This window comes from Scleropages formosus, chromosome 25 (genome assembly GCF_900964775.1).
Source record: "Scleropages formosus chromosome 25, fSclFor1.1, whole genome shotgun sequence".
NCBI lineage: Eukaryota > Metazoa > Chordata > Actinopteri > Osteoglossiformes > Osteoglossidae > Scleropages > Scleropages formosus.
Genome location: NC_041830.1, coordinates 16,964,435 through 16,978,893, shown reverse-complemented (window position 1 = coordinate 16,978,893; position 14,459 = coordinate 16,964,435). Strand labels below are relative to the sequence as shown.

General features: G+C 50.6%; 1 protein-coding gene across 4 annotated transcripts; it reads right to left on the bottom strand.

Annotated features, from left to right (window-relative positions):
* Positions 1-1,703: 1,703 nt before the first annotated feature.
* On the bottom strand, positions 1,704-14,203 carry LOC108921669 (semaphorin-4E-like). 4 transcript variants are annotated; one of them, XM_018731262.2, is made up of 16 exons: positions 14,126-14,203; positions 13,434-13,831; positions 9,063-9,377; positions 8,753-8,898; positions 8,588-8,647; positions 7,448-7,546; positions 7,109-7,208; positions 6,689-6,799; positions 6,246-6,397; positions 5,954-6,126; positions 5,654-5,810; positions 5,327-5,549; positions 5,107-5,222; positions 4,776-4,945; positions 4,612-4,664; positions 1,704-4,065 (listed from the first exon to the last, which is right to left on the bottom strand). In XM_018731262.2, exons 3-16 carry the CDS (start codon positions 9,175-9,177, stop codon positions 3,413-3,415), a joined length of 2,328 nt encoding a protein of 775 aa, XP_018586778.2. In that variant the 5' UTR covers positions 9,178-9,377; positions 13,434-13,831; positions 14,126-14,203; the 3' UTR covers positions 1,704-3,412. The 4 variants fall into 4 exon arrangements, with proteins under 4 accessions (XP_018586778.2, XP_018586779.2, XP_018586777.2 ...); XM_018731263.2 differs by lacking the exons at positions 13,434-13,831; positions 14,126-14,203 and adding an exon at positions 12,952-12,971; XM_018731261.2 differs by lacking the exons at positions 13,434-13,831; positions 14,126-14,203 and adding an exon at positions 9,724-11,040 and having other exon boundaries at positions 9,063-9,424.
* Positions 14,204-14,459: the final 256 nt, after the last annotated feature.

The window sequence follows — 14,459 nt, the reverse complement described above, 5'->3', positions numbered from 1 at the left end:
TCTGAGGTCAGATAAAGTCGAGCTATATTAACCGTAAGACATCCCAGTGTCATTAATGGAACTGCACCGTGTATACAGTCATCGCTGACGCACCGCAACATAGCCGTCAAAAAACGTCCTTCAGCTAGGGGAGGTACTCCTCCTGCTGCGGTTCACGACCTGAAAGCAGCAATTATGTGTTCTGTACACATGTACTCCATAATTTATTACGGGACCATTTTTGCTTTAAGCCCATTGGAAATTGAGCTGAAAAGGAAATTAGATATTAAGCAAAAGTAAATTAAAAGGTTTGTAGTTGTGGTTGAAATGGCACAGATGTAGCACAGACCAAAAAGCCAGGTTGGAGTCCTGCGTCTTTATGGGGGGGCTGAGTGATATCAGTCTGCAAATAATGAACATTAAAATTGATACACTGAAAGAAATGAAGTGTTACTGTAACAGGGTAACGGTGCAGAACGACCACAGTCCTTTCAGCGGGATGTGGACAAGTCCAGCAGTGATGCTCGGGAGTCCAAGGACAAAAGTCCTAGCGAAATGAACTCCCTCGGGAAAGCCGCCACGTGGACTCTCCAGAATGTTCTCTCCTCCGCTCGTGTCCTTCGAGAGCCTCCTCCCAGGTCTCTTTTGGCAAGTCAAACATCTTTCTTGACTCAGAAGTTCATGCTGTACATGTCGCAGGTGTTTCACCCCGATTCTCACCTGTGTCGGACATCCCCATCATTTCTACAGACTCACCAGGGCCTCCGTGTCTTTTCACCCACACCGTGCGACACACGGGACATGACCGCCTGGACCACACGGGATATGAGTCAAAACATATAAAAGTGAGCAAATAACGAAACACAGCAGCCATCACAGGAAGCTTTACGTCTCCAGGCTCCCCGCCCAGCCATAATGGCTCAGAGACAGGTGTCGTCACGCAGGTGTGCCGGCTTCGCACACTTACCTGAGTCAGAAGTCCCACATGACTCAGCAGGTGGAGACAGATGGGTACGGCTCACTGTCGCTTTCCTGCTCCCTCGCCTCACATCTTTTACTTGTCTACCACTCGCCATTACGCCTTCAGCTATGCATGTCAGCCAAAATGCAAACCATACCGCTTCAGAAAGACGTGCATCACACACACACACACACACACACACACACACACACACACACACACACACTGTCTGAAACCGCTTGCCCCAAGTAGGGTTGCGGCGAGTGGGAGCCTAACCCGGCAACACAGGGCGCAAGGCTGGAGGGAGAGGGGACACACCCAGTACGGGACGCCACTCCATTGCAAGGCACCCCAACCGGGACTCGAACCCCAGACCCACCGGAGAGCAGGACCCGGTCAAACCCGCTGCACCCCGCAAGATGTGTATTAATTTATATATATACTTTGCTTTCATTGAATCCCTGAGCAAGGTACTTACCCTAAATCGCTCCAGTAAAATTACCCAGCTGTATAAATGGGTAAATAATAGCAGGCAGGTTAATACTGTAAGTCGCTTTGGAGAAAAGCAGGAGATAAATGAATAAATTTGTATAAATACCGTAGTCCTTCCCTGGGGTCCGACCGCGCTAGAAACAAAGACCACGGTAACCACGCCAGGGTGGTGAAAAAGCCCCAGCTGTTTCGCACCGAAATGCCGTGTGTTGAACACAAACTGGACAAAACTCACACACAACGAGCATTTAATGAGTCGCAGACAAGGGAGCTCTGTGTATTTTGTGTATTTTCACAGCAGCTGCACACACCGCAGAATACAAACACCATTGCAAGTACAAAAAGTAAAAAATATTTGGTTTTTTTCAGTGCATTTGTTCACCACATGCGACAATCTGTCGCGGCTTTTATAACGGCACATTTTTACCAGTGTGAACCGGCACCGTCGCTGACCACGCTACCGCTGTGCCGCTGCGCAGCCCTCGCGGTAAGGCCACGCGGAGACACCGGAGAGGACGGAGGACGTGGAGAGTGAGAAGCTCTCCCAGGAGATCGGAGAGGAGGGGGGAGAGAAAAAAAAAAAAAAACGTTCCTCCCCATCAGTTCCACACACAGCTACCTGTGCAGCAAAAACTGCGGTAATTCACCGTACCTCCAGTATCCCGTGTCTGTACCTGTATGTGTGTCCCTGTCAGTGAAACACACTTCCGTTTGCTCCGAGTTGTACGCCTCTTTGGAGAAAAGCATGTGCTGAATGAATAAATGTATATGTAAGTGGATGGAGGCGCACACACGCACACACACGGAGTCTGCTATGAATTAGAGGTACCGGCTGAACACATTACATCCCCGGCTGAGTGTCGCGAGACGACCGAAAAGAGCCTCGACTCAACATTCGTGTGTGTTCACATTCAGTTTACGGAGAGACAAAGAACCGGCAGCGTTCGGGCGGCTCCGAGCGACACGGGAGGCACCGCGGGCCCCGGTATTGCGTCTGCTCTCATGCGAGACACGTCATGTATTTCACCACGTTAATGTGGTCGGCGCTCAGACACCTGCACCTGGAAGCAAGAAGCAGCTGTTGGAGGAGGAGGAGGAGGAGGAGGAGCGGAGCGGAGCTCAAATAACGAGAAGAAGGAGGAGATACGTGCACCGACACGTGCGCTCCTCAGCCTCGGACATCGTGCCGTGCACCGTCTGTAATCCGAGCGTCACTCTGCGAAACCTGTATCGCTAGCCATGTGAGCCGTAAAACAATATCGCGGCCTGTTACCAAATGCCCAGCCTGTGCCGTCTTGCCCCGGTGACGAGATAGCGCTCAAGTCAGCAGGAATTTTCCAACGTTCTCCTTGTGGGACGTCTGAAGAAACACTGGATCCCGTTTCAGGGAATCGGGAACCTTCCCATCGGACGCTTTCTCCAATTCTGCATGGACAGTTAATGAAGCGACTGGTTCAGGAAGGATCCGCGGAAAGTTCCAGAAACCAGCGTTTGAGAAGACCACCCCCAAGCGAGCGGCTCTTTCCCGTTTTTCTTGAGCCAACATCACAGCTCTGCGGTTCCGCCTGGCAGAGTCCTCGGTCCACATCGACACGCAACCCCCAAGGAAGTCAGAGCTCACTTCTGACCCCTTTCAGTCGTTCCCCGCAAACACAACCCTAACCCCAACCCCAGGACCGTACAATGGGATGGATAAACATCATCTGCCACGCGGGGCAACTTTCTTCAATAGCTCTGTCTCAGACGACACCCGATAGATACATTCAAGTCGTTTTTTGAAAAGTTCATGAAATATATTAAAAAAAAGCTGCTTTTAATGCCAAGGCTGCAGAGGCGGTTTCTGTGAAGGTAAATCAAAGATGAGGGCACCATGGCCTCGGGGCACTTTGCTGTCCCTCTCGCACCCTGGACACGCGGCGCACGGTCGTAATCAGCAGCCTTTGTGTCCGAGGGCAGCGTCTCTCGCAGGGGTGATGGACGTCAGATCTCGGACTCATCGTCGATGTACTGAAGGGGCACCGAGCAGCGTTTGTCTCTTGGGGAGGCCGTGGTGTCCATGCCGCCGGCGAAGGTCACGCTGAAGTGGTTGTTGTTGATGTTGCGGTTCGGTAGCAGTGTGATTTCCGAGACTTCCGCGGCTTCGGGGTTCGTCTGACCGGGCGAGGAAGGGCTGCCGGCGGACTCCTGCGTGCGTCTGCACCCAGGTAGGCAAAGGTGTCCACGGTACAGGTTCCACGCCAACAGGACGGCCAGAGTCACAGCGAGAGCCACCAAAGGCACCTGCAGAGGCAGGAGGTCGTGTCCAGTGGTGCGCGGTTTTGGCTGGGGAGGGAGCGGCTTCACGTCCTTGCCCTCGTTGACCGTCTCGTTCAGCAGCAGCTTGTAGACGGCCACCGTGGCGGTGTATTTCCGCCCCTTTGCCGACTCCACGGACCGGCACTCGTACCGGCCGGCCGTGGCCGCCGAGGTCCTCAGGATCAGGAGGCTGTCCTCATGGACGTAGTCTTCATCAGATGGGTTCAGCGGCTGGTCGTCCTTCAGCCAGTGCACCGCTGCTCGTTTGGAGCCCTGCTGGCAGGGCAGTTTTATGCTCATTCCCGTGGTAAATGTCATATTCTCAGGCTCCATGGTTTCTGGAAAACACACACGCACACACACACAAGGGTAAAGAGCACCGGTAAACTGGTACTGTGGTCCTCCAGCATAATGATATGAGTAAAATATCGTCTCTCCACTGGCTTCCTGCCCGAACCCAAACCCTACAGGACAGTGAGAGGTTCAGCACCCCGATACCTGAAGGGCTCTGATCAATCCCTAGATACCAGGAAGAGCGCCGAGCTCCTCCATCTCCTGCTGCTTGGTTTGATGCCTCAATCTTCAGGGTCCAAAACTGAAAGTCTGTTGGTTCTCAGCTTTGGCTCTAAGCCATCAACTCCCTCTGTTCCTCTGAACTGCTGAATCCTCCCAGCCTTGCAGACTGCTGTTACAAGCCATCTCTATCTGATCTTCTACTGGCTACATAAACTCGTTCCACACTATCATCTACAATCATCTGTGTGTTTACTATCTGACTGTCATTTCCGTAGACAGCTGGGTGAGTAATGCTTTCAGTGCAGCGACAATATGGCATTTTTAAGCAATCATTTGCGCAATCCATGTTACTCAGGAGGTATTCGCACCTGGGATGGGACAGGTAGAGGCATCCGCGTCCTTAACGCTCTGAATCAGGTTCCTAAAGGATGAAACATCAGCACGACAAATGATGTGGTCAAACGGTCATACAGCTGCTGGCCAAAGACACATTAAAGATTTCCTTGTACAGGTTGGTACCAGGGTATCGTACCGGGTTTGAAGTGACTGCAAATGTGGCAGCGCAGTGCAACGACCCTCAGCGAGGTTCCACGCGCAGTAGGGGTCCCTGGCCAAGACACAGTCAAGACACGATCGATAGCGACCGCACACACTCAGGGATACCTGGGCAGCACCGTGCGATGAACCTGCATACAGCTGTCCCTGAGCGGGTAGAGAGCGAGAGAGAGACACACATACACACACACACACACACACACACACACACACACACGCGTAAAACAAACAGGTGTTAAGGCTCTGCAAAGTTTAGCACTAGTGTGATAAAACGGTGATCCGACAGTAAAGGACTCGGATTATGTTACCGTGGCAACAGAGAGACGCAGGATCTCAATGGGCACAGGCTGGTGGAACAGCTGCATCTCCTCGATGATGACCATTTCTCCATCATAGTTGACAGCTTTCTGGACAAACCCATTATCTGTAGGAGAAGATTGTGAGCTGTCTCTACGGCTGCCTCTGTGTGTGTGTGTGTGTGTGTGTGTGTGTGTGTGTGTGTGTGTGAGATGCACATGGGAGGCAGACCTGTGCCGACAAACATGACAGTGTAGTTTTGGCCATCTAGTGCCGTCACTCTGTCCACCACAATGCGAGTGAACGCAGCTCCCCGTTTCACAAGCAGGGGGCGTCCCGACAAGGGCTCAACCGCTGGATCCATGAGCGGTTGGGTCTGAACAAACTGCAGCACTTTGTCCGGCAGATCCAGCGTGGTCATGATGCCCATCTGTTTCGCGGTGTTGTCAATGCACTGCACAGACATCAGACGCTGTTGTCACACACTCCTCAGGACACGGTTGACCAAGCCGGGAGAGCACACCACCACCAATCCCGTGTCAAAAGAAAGGGACTCACTGCTCCAGGCCGAGGAACAGGCAGCTCTCCGCTGTACATGACCCACTTGGTGTGGGACGTCTCCACGGTGACGGGTGTCTTGAACTTCCCCTTGGAGAAGACGTCACCCACAGCTGTCACGCTGTAGGCGCACACTGCTGAGAGGTCTACAGAGGCTCTGCCACGTGAAGAGCAAGGGGGCAGTGAGGGAGTTTAGGGGGACACATGGAAGACACCTTTCAGTGGGACATCACTGGAGATCCCAACACTGGCAAGTTGACAGTCACCATGTTCCTACAGAGTTGGGTGTGTTTCACTCACGACTGGGGTGTGAACACTGCGTAGAAAACACTGTTCCTCCAGTCACTGGCGCGCCACAGGAAGACGTCCTGGACAAGGAAGGGGAGGCTGGACTCCAGGACAGGGCAGTCAAGGCGGGCCTTCAGGAACGAAGTCCACTTCTTCTGTAGGATCCGCTGTCCCCCCTTGTCCTTCTGGCTCACAAATCAAACAAATGTGCGGTAATCCATATGGAAACGGAACCCTTTGGAAAACAGCGCAAGGACACAGCGGTCAACCCCAGAATGGCATGCGGATTAGAGGTGAACCACACCTTACAGACACGGGCAACGCGTGACACTGCCAGCTTGCTGGAGAAGTCGTATTCCACGGCGATCTCGCTGAAGAAGAGATACACCTTGTCATCGTCCCCCTCCACGTTGCCCACACTCTCTGGGACCTCCACCATGGAGACAAACTGAGGCTCTGTAATCACAGTGCAGAGAACCCTGTTTCTAAAGCTGGTTGATCCATTGAAGATACACACACACACAGCTAGAAGTCTATTAGACTATGTGGTGATAAGAAGTGCAGTGTGCTGTTAATGGTTAAACAGCTCAGATGTCGTCACCAAACATTCAGCCACAGGATGATGGTGGAGAACTCCGGGGAGCTTCCGATGTGTGGACATATTAATGTCCCGAAAGCAGGTCACTCGCAGGACACAACACTGCCTCTTGAAATCATCCAAGGCTCCGAGAGACGTGCGAGACTAACCGTTGAGCCACATGGCCTGGAATTCGGTGCGGAGTGCGGTGGTCAAGCTACGCAGCAGCAATGGCTCAGATCCCAGGAAGTTCAAGGTGGTGGCTGAGTAAAGGGCCCCATCTGAAGAGGAGGAACAATGACTGACCTTCTTAAACACAAGCTGTCTCACCACCCTGGTCATGACCACCTTGTCTCATACTAAAAGAACAAGGAAATACTTGTCCAGTCACAAACTGATTGGAGCCATCTCATAAAGAACTGGACGAGTTAAGCCATGGATAGCGTAGGCTGAGCTCATGCTAGCCCTACAAATCTACCTCCTGAAACACACAAAGACACACAGTATGATCTGTGTTACCACATTCCAGCCAACTGATGGTGCCAGAAAAGGACTTTACCCATCATGAGGAAAAGAGCAGGCCAACGTACCAACCATGAGAGAAGAGTATCTTTGGTAGGGGTCATAGGGACATATTCCTTTGCCGTCCTCCATCGTGCTCAGCAGTGAAAGTCGTCCACCTTCATAAGTCTGTAAATGTCCATAAATGTCCACACGAGATGCACTAAATGGGATTTTACCATAAATGGAAGCAGATATGACATCTCACAGAGGTTCAATGGCTCAGAGGTTCCCATGTTTTTTGGAAAACGGAAGATAGCTGGCAAGGTTAAAGACAAACGCTCCAGCAAGTGCGGAGCGGCCAACAGCAGGTGGCGTCCTTGTGGCGAAGACGGGTCTCCACCATCCCCGGCCCCCCGCACACTCACCATATAGCCGCAGGTCGGACTGAAGGCGTTGGTCCCACACACGTACATTCGGCCATCCTTCAGCACGTGCAGGATGCGGATGTAGTTCCAGCAGTCCATCTGCAAACAGAAAGGAAAGCAACCAGGTGAAGCCCCTGTGGCCCGACAGGGACCACCCCACACAGGTTTCACCATGCACCATAAGGTCTGTGAACACTTTGGAATATCTTGATTTCTGAATGAATGGTTTCTAAACAACAAGTCTATAAACTTTTATTTCTAAACAATAAAAACTACTTGAATTTGAACTGAAAGGTGATCCCATGTTCATTATATGGAGAAAGACAGTTTGAGATGCCATGCTCTATAAAGGAATTCCAAAACTGTGGTCGCCTGCAACAGTGACTTGAATCGCAATATGACCAGATCACAAGAATTCAAAGGATATCAGCAAATAAGTTTTTGAATTTCATGAAGCCTGAAAGGGCTACGGAAGAACTGCTGAGGGACTGGGCCTCCACCAGTGCGGTCAGGTAGGCTGTACCCACATAAAAGAAGTTCTAACGCCATTGCTATTCTCTGCGAAACTGGACGTCTTACAAAGATCACTGCGAGACGGTGCTACATAATGCTTAGGGAAGTAACAAAGAAGTCAGAATATCTTACAGCTGTCAACATCTGCATCCATCAGCCTATGTTAAGAAAAAACCCTGAAAAAAATGGTGTCAGTGTAAGCGTTCCACCTATGATAACGATGCTCTCCAAAAATACACCGTTGTCCAACTGAAGCTGTTGACGTATCACGACACTAGTGTTCTGCGGACGGATGAAACGGGAGCTTAACGCCCTCGTAAAACTTGAAAGCTTTTTGTGGGAGGGAAGCAAAATACTGCCATCAAAGTCTTCCCAGCTATAAACCACAGTGGAGGGAGCATCATGGTGTGGGGCTGCTTTGCTGCCTTGGGTCCTGAACAGCTTGCAATCACTGAGATCTTTGTTAGCCAGTAAAATCACACCTGACTGCATCTCATAATAAACCACAAGAAACCCTCTTAGTCGAGGAGAGAAACAGACATTACAGAAGCGCACATCTGCACCTTGCGGCTCTTTATTGTGACTTAAATCAGAATGAAACCCATGAGCAGCACAACAGACACTTACCAGGGTTTTTCCTTTATCGGTACACTCCGCTTGTTTGTCCTGTGTGACAGCCCACTGCACCTGTGGCACAAAGACAGCTGAGGACAGCAGACCCACACACAGACACCTAGAAGGATGTCCAAACGGACACTGTGGTGTTGTACGCCTCTGGGTGGCAAGTCCTACCTCAGCTGTCTTGCGTGAGATGTTCCTCAGGTCCAGGCCATAAACAGCCTCTCTGGCTCCCAGCAGCAGGAGCCCCAGGTCCTCTCTGAGCAGCATGGATGAGTAGTTCCAGACCCCGTCCACCCTGAATAGGGTGATACTGTCATCTGGAGGGAAACGACAGTGAGAAGCCAACATGACCGACTGGTAAAAAGTGTAATCGGGGGAAAATTTTTCTTTGCAAATATTTATACACATGCACGCACACACACGGAGTACATCATCACCACAACAGGAAGACCAATGCAAGCCAAGCGGGTGGGGTCCTCACCGTTGCAGGGTACTGTGTTGCGCGGAAGAGCGCCGGCAAGGCCGGCGGCACCGATCATCCGGACGGCTGCTGGGCCACAGAGCAGGAGGAAACACGCAAGAGCCCAAGGAGACATGGCTGAGGTGTGCTGGAACAGCACCGTTAATCAACTGCGCACCAAAAGCAGAAAGCCTCAAAGTCCTCCAACTCCTGGCTCCGCCTCCGGCTCCACATCATTGACGACGCGAGACGTCCATCTCCCGGGCACGCGCTCCGATTGTTTCTTCTCCTGTGTCTTCCAGAGGTGTGGGCACCAATCGCAGAGGATGCGTCCGCCTGTCGAAGGTGACGGGGCGCAAGTACTTTTAAATGCGAACCGAAACCTGAAAAAGGAAGCCTGGTGACTCATTATTGGTGTCATTATCGAAAGCTTGTTTTATTTCCGTGTACCGAGGTAACCACCGTCTGCCTCGGACCACTCACACCGCAGCGCGTGTCCCGCATCTGGCCGCGTTAGTCCACAAAACGCTCCCGCTCACACACCTTCCCAGGGTACGCTGACATTTCCCACCGAGTCTCCCCACCATGGGTCAGGCGTCGATGTTACGCAACGGCACGTGGCTCGGCTCCACGAAACAAAACAATCGTGCGAAAATACCGTCGGGCTACTGCACTTACGCACCGTCTCTGCAGGAGATCCTCGGTCTCCTGTGCCGCGCGCTCTCTGGACTTCCAGGTGTTCCTCTGTCGCTTTCCTGTGTGCTCACACACCTTGTCTGCAGGAAAGGTCCCGCAATGAGCTCCGCCTCCTGCTGGTCTCCTTCAACTGATAACGAGACTAGTGTGTTTGTTCGGAGAGGCAGGAATGCGGCAGGGAACGCGTTCAGGTTGGAACACGCCGAGGTGTTCCGGGACGGAAGGAGCGTGTGTCGTTTGGGCCGAGTCACACGCCAACGGCACAGTTCACCAGGTGATGGAGCTGGGAAAAGCTCCTTCCCAAAGGGTCCAAGAACCGCGCCCTGGCCGGGGTCTAGAACCTGCAAACTTCTGCCACAAGTCCTTTTCAAATCTTTTGGTTACACCCTACTAAGTCACCATTAAATTGTGTGTGAGACCAGCGGTTTCAGATTCTGTGTGTGTGTGTGTGTGTGTGTGACTTCCTGTCAAAAATGATGCTGATAAAGCCCCCAAAGGACTTCTGCTGCGGTCGGGGTTTTGCGGTCGACTTCCGCTGAGAGACCTGTGTCCGTGTTCACGGGTGCGATCGAGTGCAGCGCTGACAGCGTCTCTTGCCCCCCCAACCCCTCCCAGCACTAACTCGATGAAGCAAATTTATATTGCTGTGAATTTTAAAAGAGGAAGGAAGAAGCAGCTGAACACATACGGTGCACAGACTAAATGTCACAGCTGAAAATAAGAAATGAATTGTCCAATATATTTTTAGATTCTTCGGAAAATTTAATTCCACTCGGCTCTACAAAAAGGTACCGAACTCACAGTACTATGGTATTTTTACACCTTACTCTTGTGCACTGCTGACTGAGTCTATCTGCTTTCTTCATTCACTACCAAGTTACTCTGCTGTCCTTCTGTCACCACCTGCATATTTCAGCAATAACTATTTTATTATGTCGTCCGCCCCCCCGAGACATTTTTCTACAAGTGACAACCAGCTGATTGGCATTTTCTATGTCCCTGCAGAAGAACTGGTCACATTAATTGATCACTTCTGGTTTTAGTGTTAAGTTTTTTCTCCCGCAATTATCACAATTAAATCAGTCTAAAAAAAAAATTTTGATGGGTTTTTACTCCAGTGAAATGCTTTTAATGTATTTGGATATCCTGAAATCCTACCAAACTCATGTGGAACAATCTGATCAATCAATATATTAAGTCAATCAGTTAAAAAAAAAAATGGGAAAAAAGATTAAATGACAATAATTACCACTGCACTGGTACTGTCGCATTCAAAACACAAAAAGTTAATGAGTGACAATACGTTTCCACTGTGGAAGGAATGATGAATAAATGTGATGTAACAGTGATTCCTCGATTTTTACCTAACACCGTACAAATTAACGGCCCAGTGAATCACAGTCGTCACGGTTCGGCCGAGTGGGGGATGACTGGAAACCCCACATTTACACAACACCCTGAGTAACTATTAACAAAAGAAGAACAAACACAAGAACTCTGGTTAGTTATTAAGTTATGAACGCCACATTCATGGACCCTGTCATTTACACTGGATTTACACTGACTTAATGTTTTTGCGTGTTTCAGTCTTAAAAAACACAGTACCATTTATTATTAGAGTATATTATTTTTGACAGGACTAATTTTCCTCACTAAATTCTGTGTAATTTGGATGCTGTCATCAAATAGAAGAAAAACAGCGCAGTCTCTTCTCCCACGGTCGCAGACACACAGACGGTACGATTTCATGTGTGTAAACCAGTCACACCCTCCAGACTACAGCAAAGAGAGCATACAGAGAGCATGCAGAAGGAGAGTGGTTTTCGAGTGTGGTTTGGCACGGGAAGCTGAGTGAGACACCATATAAAAGATTAAATAAAAACCAGCGGGAAGTGTCTAAAAAAGACTTCACCCATCAGTCCCTGGAGTGGTGCCTTTGTTTCTGAGAATACAGCATGGTGACAAAGTAGACGGTGCTGGGGTCTCACTTCTCTACCTGGTGACTCCAAATAGCCTCTTGTGTGTGTGCGTGTTCCTCATACGGCTCTGGTGAATGGCCATAGGAGCATACCGCAGTGTATCCAGCACTGTGTTGTGTGTCCTGCATTGTAAGTGACCTTTGATAAGGCATCAGGTAAACACCACAGTAATCGCGGTACAGTCCGTCGCTTCGAAGGCCTTGTCTCGTGTGATGGGCAGGAATCACCCCGCTGGTCTGAATACCATACAGCACTTTGTTAAACAACACTCACCATGGTTTTTGTCACCATCTCTAGATGAGTGCTGCAAGCAATGTGTGCACATTAACTGTTAACTGTGATGTTGCTGGAAAGTTCATAATTCATGCCCCAAAAATAAGAGGGGACACACATGTAGGGTTTTAATGTTAACTATGGAAGAAATTTTATGAAATGTAAAGACAACTAGATTCTGACAGATTTAAAACCGCACGCCCGTTAACATATTGTGATATATAATGGTGATTCATTCTTTTTATGTTTGAGGTTCTGTGATTTTATTGTTCTGCCAAAGAAAAACTGAAACTTAAGCCAAGTTTTTTATCCGTGAATCAAGTTTTGTTGTTTGAGTTTTAGGTATTTGCTTTATCGCCGGTGTGTTTTTAATGCTAAGAATTAATAAGTCTAAATCTGTATTTACTTAAAAAAGCAGGAGCGTGAGAGCAAAAATCAGTGTAAACATGGTAAATGATCAATCAACAAGTTGTCAAAAAGCGACGACACACTTTATGAAAGAAAAAAAAAAAAAAAAAACTTAGTCTTATTTTCAAACTGTCCTCTCATTCTTCCCAGGAAGAAAGAAAAAAATTCCAGTACACTACTGAACTACTAGTAGTGTAGAAAACACAAAGTGCGAAGTGTACGGGACACACACGTAAACGCACAGTCATTAACCCTTTCCTCTCCTCTCCACTCCCGACCACACAGGAGGTAGTTCAAGCGGAGCCGCTTTGGCTACATTGTATCCAGTTCTTTTCTATGAGAAATGCAGAAACAGCTTTGACTCGAGGACACCCTGGCTGGTACGAAGAGTAAAACACGACAGTAAACTTCCAGAATAGACCAGGCGCTCCGGCGACGAAGATTGAGAAGCGAAAAGAAAAGGGAAGATTTTGCGAAGTGAAGGAGAATTGAAACTTTGAAAGTCGCTAAATTAAAGGAACAAGTAGAAAACAGTGAACGAACTCCAGTCCTACCTGCAGCGCTCCGCTAACACGCCCCCCCCCCGGATCCCGGAACACGTGACAGGCCCCCCCTACACCGCTCCAGCCACGACGGGCCGCGTGCCTTCAGCCAGGTGCGCCCCTGCGCGAGGGCGAAGTCAGCGCGCGCACAGCGGTGTGACGCAACACAGACTGTGTTCGAGCGACTGGGTCGTCTTTAACCTGCTCCCCGGGAGCGCGCGACCAGGTGAGACCTCCAGTTGCCCCCCCTCCTGTTCGCGTTTGTTTTTCAGATCAGTGTGGACGCTCGTGAAGCGCTAAACAAGGAAGCACGCGCAGCGTAAAAATACAGTAGGTGAAGTGTAGAGTAACGGGCTCTTTATTTGTGCACACAGTGGAGGCCCTGAGCTGAACAGGTGTCAGAAATAAAACGTCCTGTTGCAGGAGAGGACGCACACACGCACACGCACACACACAGAAACTAAAGACAGAGCGGGGCCACACTTCACACACACCTGTCCCTGTACCCAGCGCTGAGGGCTGCCTTCATCGCATGGCGCTGAAGCTGAGCCTGGTGCTGAGCCCCCCCTCCGATGACTCGGAACACTCACTTAGGCCCGGAAGCACCCGCTGAGGTCCAAAGTGAGGAGCCGCTGAGGGTCAAGGAGGGGTTAGGGACACACGGTTAAAGTTCAGGGTTCGAACCACACTCGGGGGGTTTCCTTTCATTTGGGCACCCGGCCCTGTGTCTTCAGGCTGTTGGTGTTGGAGGGACTCTTGGGGACACTCAGCGCCTCCAGGGACTTGGGTTCTGCTGCTCTGCGATGTGATCGCGGCTGTGCTCTGGGGCGGGGGGTCACTGTGCCGGGCGAATGGCCGGGTCTCGGACCCACGTTCACGTAGATGGGGTTCGCTGGAGGAGATAAACAGGAGGGAAAGAAAACGCGCTCTCAGTCATTTCTATCGCTGCCCCACTCTGAAATCTGACTGGGGGGCCTCATGTCAGCAAGTAGGGGTTCCTGGGGGTCCCGTTCTGCATGAGGATGTTCGTTCTGCCCTGAGACACACTGAGAGGGACACCAAACCACCAAGGTCAGGGGCCTCTTGCCTGCAGACGGTTGACGTGTCCTGGGTGTGAGGGGGTGTCCTTCTTACAGCTCTAGAGTCAAAGTGTTCCTCCTTTGTGTGACAGTCAGTTGCACCGTACCTTCCTCCCTCCTCTTCCTCCTGAAGACGAAGAAGCCCAGTATGAACATCGCCACCGTGAGGGCTACCAATCCCACCGCCAGCCAGATCCACCAGTCCTCGTGGACACCTGCGGGGAGGAGACTTCATGTGACCCGGGGCCACCGCAGCAACGACGGATGAGATCAGCTACCCACCTGCTCAGGGATGAGTGAGCATCGACGGGCAGATCGAGGGTGTTTCCAGCGTTTAATGAAGGAAATAACCTGCACAACAGGGGGAGCAGAGGTCGCACAGCTCGGGGGGGTGACAGCACACGGCACATGGACACGAGCACATCCTGGTTGTGCGAACGG